At 45.0% G+C, this 4,821-nt stretch overlaps 1 protein-coding gene across 1 annotated transcript in view; it reads right to left on the reverse strand.

The window, feature by feature from the left end:
• Positions 1–811: 811 nt before the first annotated feature.
• Positions 812–4,821, reverse strand: part of trib1 (tribbles pseudokinase 1) — an 8,109-nt gene continuing 4,099 nt past the window's right edge. The window contains exon 3 of the mRNA XM_080046035.1: positions 812–3,395. Coding sequence (XP_079902161.1) covers positions 2,912–3,395 — 484 coding nt within the window. The 3' untranslated portion in view covers positions 812–2,911. The remainder of the gene's footprint in view (positions 3,396–4,821) is intronic.

A 4,821-nucleotide genomic window follows, 5' to 3' on the forward strand; every position in this document is an offset into this window, starting at 1 on the left:
CATACACACACACACACACACACACACACACACACACACACACACACACACACACACACACACACACACACATACACACACACACACACACACACACACACACACACACACGTAGACACGCAGGCAGGTATGCACATGAACACACACAAAACGCTTACGCAAGCCCCGGCCAGCCAAGCCTGCGGTAGTCATAACACACAGACGGTAGAGACATGCCAAGCTCTTGTGTCAAAGGGCAGATGATTCATAAGGAAAAGTGGATTAGATGAAAGAGAATATGTATTTGGATTTAAATAGTGCTAGTGGTCAGTGCCTGATGAGTCGACCTTGACATCCAACAGTAACTGCTGAATAAAAAAAAGAGTGTTGCAGGATATGCTCCCCCTCGCATAGCCTATTACAGGAAATAAGACTGACCCTCTATTGACATTTGTGTGTTTGAGGAGTTAAATGTTACATTACGCAAAGGTCAGAGATGAGTAAATGGTTAGAGGCAGCGATGGAGGGAGAGGGGGAGAGCTTTTCTTCCCTTCTAAGGATGAAATTGAAAGCACTGAGGAAAATGAGAAAAGGCTTGCTCTCACGGTGATGAAGAGCCACGTCTGCGGAGAGAATTCTTGCTGGAGAAAACCTTCAAGGCATGCAGTCGAGCTGCGTAATGTGCAGGTGTTCACGTTGGTGTGTGTGTGTCTGTCTGTGTGTGTGTGTGTGTGTGTGTGTGTGTGTGTGTGTGTGTGTGTGTGTGTGTGTGTGTGTGTGTGTGTGTGTGTGTGTGAAAGACAAAAAGCAGTCATGAAAAAAACAAGCCAAGTGAATATGAAAAAAGTGATCTTTATTCAACAGTTCCACACATATTTCAAATATACATATTTACATCTTTTGTACAATGAATATATCTCTTGTGTGTAACCTGTCTGGGCTAACAATTGCCTCTAGGTTGTGTCACAAATACATAATTCACAGTGCAATACGAAGTTTGTGCACCCATGTCAGTTTATTCTACGTGTCACATGACTGTGTGACTCTCTCTATGAACCAGGAACAAAAACTACAAATCTCTTAAATTACTCTGTGAGGATTGTCACATGTCTGTTCCCGTCTGGAATCTCAAGCAGATGGGAGAAAATAATAAAAAAAAAATCTGCACCAGAAGTTTTTTTCAGCCAACTGTGTGACCCAAAAAAATGTAATGCACAGCGCTCCTCGGATAGGCTTACACAAGATTCAGTACCGTCGTCAAAATAAGCGTGCCAGAAAGAAGCAGCCCGCGAGGATAAACGTCACTAAAACGCTGCATACGCCTGTCACAATCCAAGATAAAAGATCTCGGTACATCATGTCACCATGGATCCTAAGCTTTCGACGGCAAAAAAAACAACATAGGAAGGGATGGAAGGAAGTACCATTATAAAAGGTGAAACAGTCTGAACAGATTCTTCTTGCCAAGGTCAGGACCATTCTCTGCAGACGCGCTCAAGTGGTGAGTCACCATCAGACATCAAATATCGCCCGACTGTGACAGATTCAGAGCCGCTCAGTTTATGAAACACAGTGATACGGGCACATCACTCAGTAAACGTACAGTATATAGGCCTACGCAATGTTCCTGCCTAAATGAACAGGTTCTACCGCTCAACTGAGAAAGCCTTCATTTTCCTGTAAAGTGTTTCTTTTGGATTCAATAGTTCCTTAACTGGATATTTGACACCTTTCTTGAAAGATAACAATCAATGTGGATTGAGGGGTTATTCCATTTTGTGTCAGCAGGAAGTACCATTTGAATTTCCTGTGAATTTGGACTTTTTCTTACTGAAACGTAGCATGCCTTCAGGCGTAAAAAATGTCGCAACCATATCGCTAGCTGGAGTTCTTTCCATCACTTTAATGCAAAATCAGAAGCATTAGTGTTAGGTTTAGCTGTGGCTGATTGCACACACACACTGCATTTTAGAAGAGCCTAAACAGATTGCAGACCCTGTTAATAGACACTTCCTGTTCGGATATGATATTTTTTTATAGCTTGGACAGTATTTTAAATAAGGGTAAATGTTTTAGTTTTAAAATGTGACTTGTACATTTCTCTGTGAATCACATACAAAGAATCGTGTTAGCCCAGAGCCACTGCTCATCGTTGAGAGCGTGTGCGTGTGACAAACTCTCCTCACTTTCCTGTGAGTCTTACACCAGTAACACCCGGCCTTTTTCTCAACCCTGTGCGCTTGGTGTGAGATTTGTAAACGCTCTCCGTTTTGCTGAGACGTTGCCAGGTTGGCAGTGAAACACTTCAGTCCTCCGCTAACCGTCTTTCTCACTCTATGATGACACTATAGCCTGGTGCCAGACCTCAAGCGTGTACTAGGTCTTTGGACGAGGCTGTCGGGTGAGTCAGCCCATGAAGCCTGCAGCCCATTCAGAGTAGTGAGAGTAATAACAACCAGCTCAGGAGGATTCATCATAATGCTTTCTGAAGTCCAGGCTGAGAGCAGGCATCTGTGACTATACTGTTGTGCCATTATGGGTTAGTTAATTTTTTTCTGTGATATACTCACAGTATAGGCCTTTCGCATTATTTCCTCAACAATATCTGGCAAATTCCGAGTCCTTTTTTTCTCTCTAGCACCAAATCATTTAAAAAAAATGCTCTTATAAGAAAACACAATGAACGATCATCGTGAACAATGCCCTTAGCGAGTAACACATACACGACGACAAAAAATACAGTACAGTTCGTTTTTGTAGAAAGCTTTTGAGGGGTGTATGTACACTCGACAGTACACAAATGTTGTTGTTTTTTCTAAAAAGTGCCAATGTAAAAAAACAAAAACAACGATGAATCCCTTGTAGCAATCTTTTTTTTGTTTTTGGTCCCTCTGAGCCAGACTCAAAAGCTTAAAATGGAGTCAGTCCGTCATCAGCAGAAAAGATCATCCTCTTCCTCCACGTCAAAGGATGGCACCGTCTGTTCCGCCGAGCTCACTTCCTGTTCGCCCGGCGCTGCTTCCTGTGAGGACGAGGAAGATGGCGGCTGGTGGAACCACGGGTGGGCGAACAGCTCGCTGGCGGTCAGTCTCTCCCAGGGTTCTTTCCTCAGCAGGCTCTGCAGCAGACACTTGGCCTTGGGCGACAGGCCCTCTGGCAGACAGCACTGGCCCCGGCGGATCTTGGAGAAGAGCGTGGCGGGGTCCGGGTCGTGGAAGGGGTAGCGGCCCACCAGCATGGTGTACAGCATGACGCCCAGGCTCCACATGTCGGCCATCTTGCCGGAGTAAGGCGCCGAGCTGCTGAGGATCTCCGGGCTGACGTAGGCGGGGCAGCCGTGCGTGTCTGACATGGCGTCGTCCTCGGGGTCTTCCAGCACGCGGCAGTCCTCCAGGCTTTCCAGTCTCACCTGCGTCCTGTGAAGAAGAAGAAGAAGAAAGAAGAAGTCAACATAAGGTCAGGGCATTTCAGGGACATTTCAGTTTCAACCATTTAGAAATGTTTTTATTATGTTTGCTGCACGTTTGCTGAACAAGACATGTTCAGATCCCCTCTCTACAACAACAGCAGGCTTTAGTTGCACTTTGAATTGGATGAGTGCCTACACTGAGATGTGACGGCAATGACATCATCTTTTATCTTCCATAAAACTTTACTCATTGTTGTGAATGCTCAAAACTGACCGTCCACCAATCCAAATCTGCATTTCACAAGCAGAATGCATTTCGCAGAATGTCATGTTCTTGTTAAAAGTTATGTTCTCAGAGTTCCCAAGTACAACAGTAATTACAGCACAAGTAGCTCCATGATCTAGTACACACAGTCTAGTGTGTGCATGTGTGTGTGTGACAGAGTGAGAGAGAGAGAGAGAGAGAGAGAGAGAGAGAGAGAGAGAGAGAGAGAGAGAGAGAGAGAGAGAGAGAGAGAGTCTATTTCTAACAGTGTCAGGCATTTCAAAGATCTGTTAAATTTAAGTCACTGATTGCATCATGGAAAAACAAGCACCCTTCCTTTTGCCTCAAGCTGGCAGATGGACATGTACGCACACACACACACACACACACACACACACACACACACACACACACACACACACACACACACACACACACACACACACACACACACACACACACACACACACACACACACACCAGTGAACTTACTATGACCTAAAACAACAGAGTGTCCCGTTTGAGAGGCAGAGCTACCTGCGCAAATCTCCTGTGACTTCCTGGCACACACAGGGCCACATACATAAATATACCACTCCAGCACCCTCCTCCTCCTCCTTCTCCTCCTCCTCCCCTCTCACACACACACAATACTATATTTAGCCAGGTTAATGACAGGACATACATTTGGTCCACCAGTGCAGAGTAAGATTGCGAGAGTTTATTTGTAGAATGAGACTGTAACCACTGAAACACTTGCACTAAATGATTGACAGGACCGATAATAAAAAGCATATGACAGCAAACCTCTGCTGTTTCTATGTAGAGGCATTGAAATATCCAGGTATACATTTCAAGGGTGATACATTTCCAGAGTAATAGACATGCTGTGTTTCTAATTAAGACTTAATTCTGGCCTTCCGAGACTGACACCGTGATTGAGGTTTCATTAAGTCCAACGCGCGCGAGAAGCGTGCTGTTTTTATCTCCCATTCGGAGGGTCGTCTCCCTGAGACACTCAAGTTGTCAGACAGAGTGGCTAGGAGAGAATAACAAGACAGCCAGAAGGACCGAGATAGAGAGAGAGCGAGCAACCAGATATTTGAACAACCAAGACAACGGAGAAGATAAGTCAGGAGAGCAGAACGAGAGATGGAGACAGAAAAGG

This window comes from Ammodytes marinus, assembly GCF_949987685.1.
Source record: "Ammodytes marinus genome assembly, chromosome: 17".
In the NCBI taxonomy this organism is placed as follows: domain Eukaryota; kingdom Metazoa; phylum Chordata; class Actinopteri; order Uranoscopiformes; family Ammodytidae; genus Ammodytes; species Ammodytes marinus.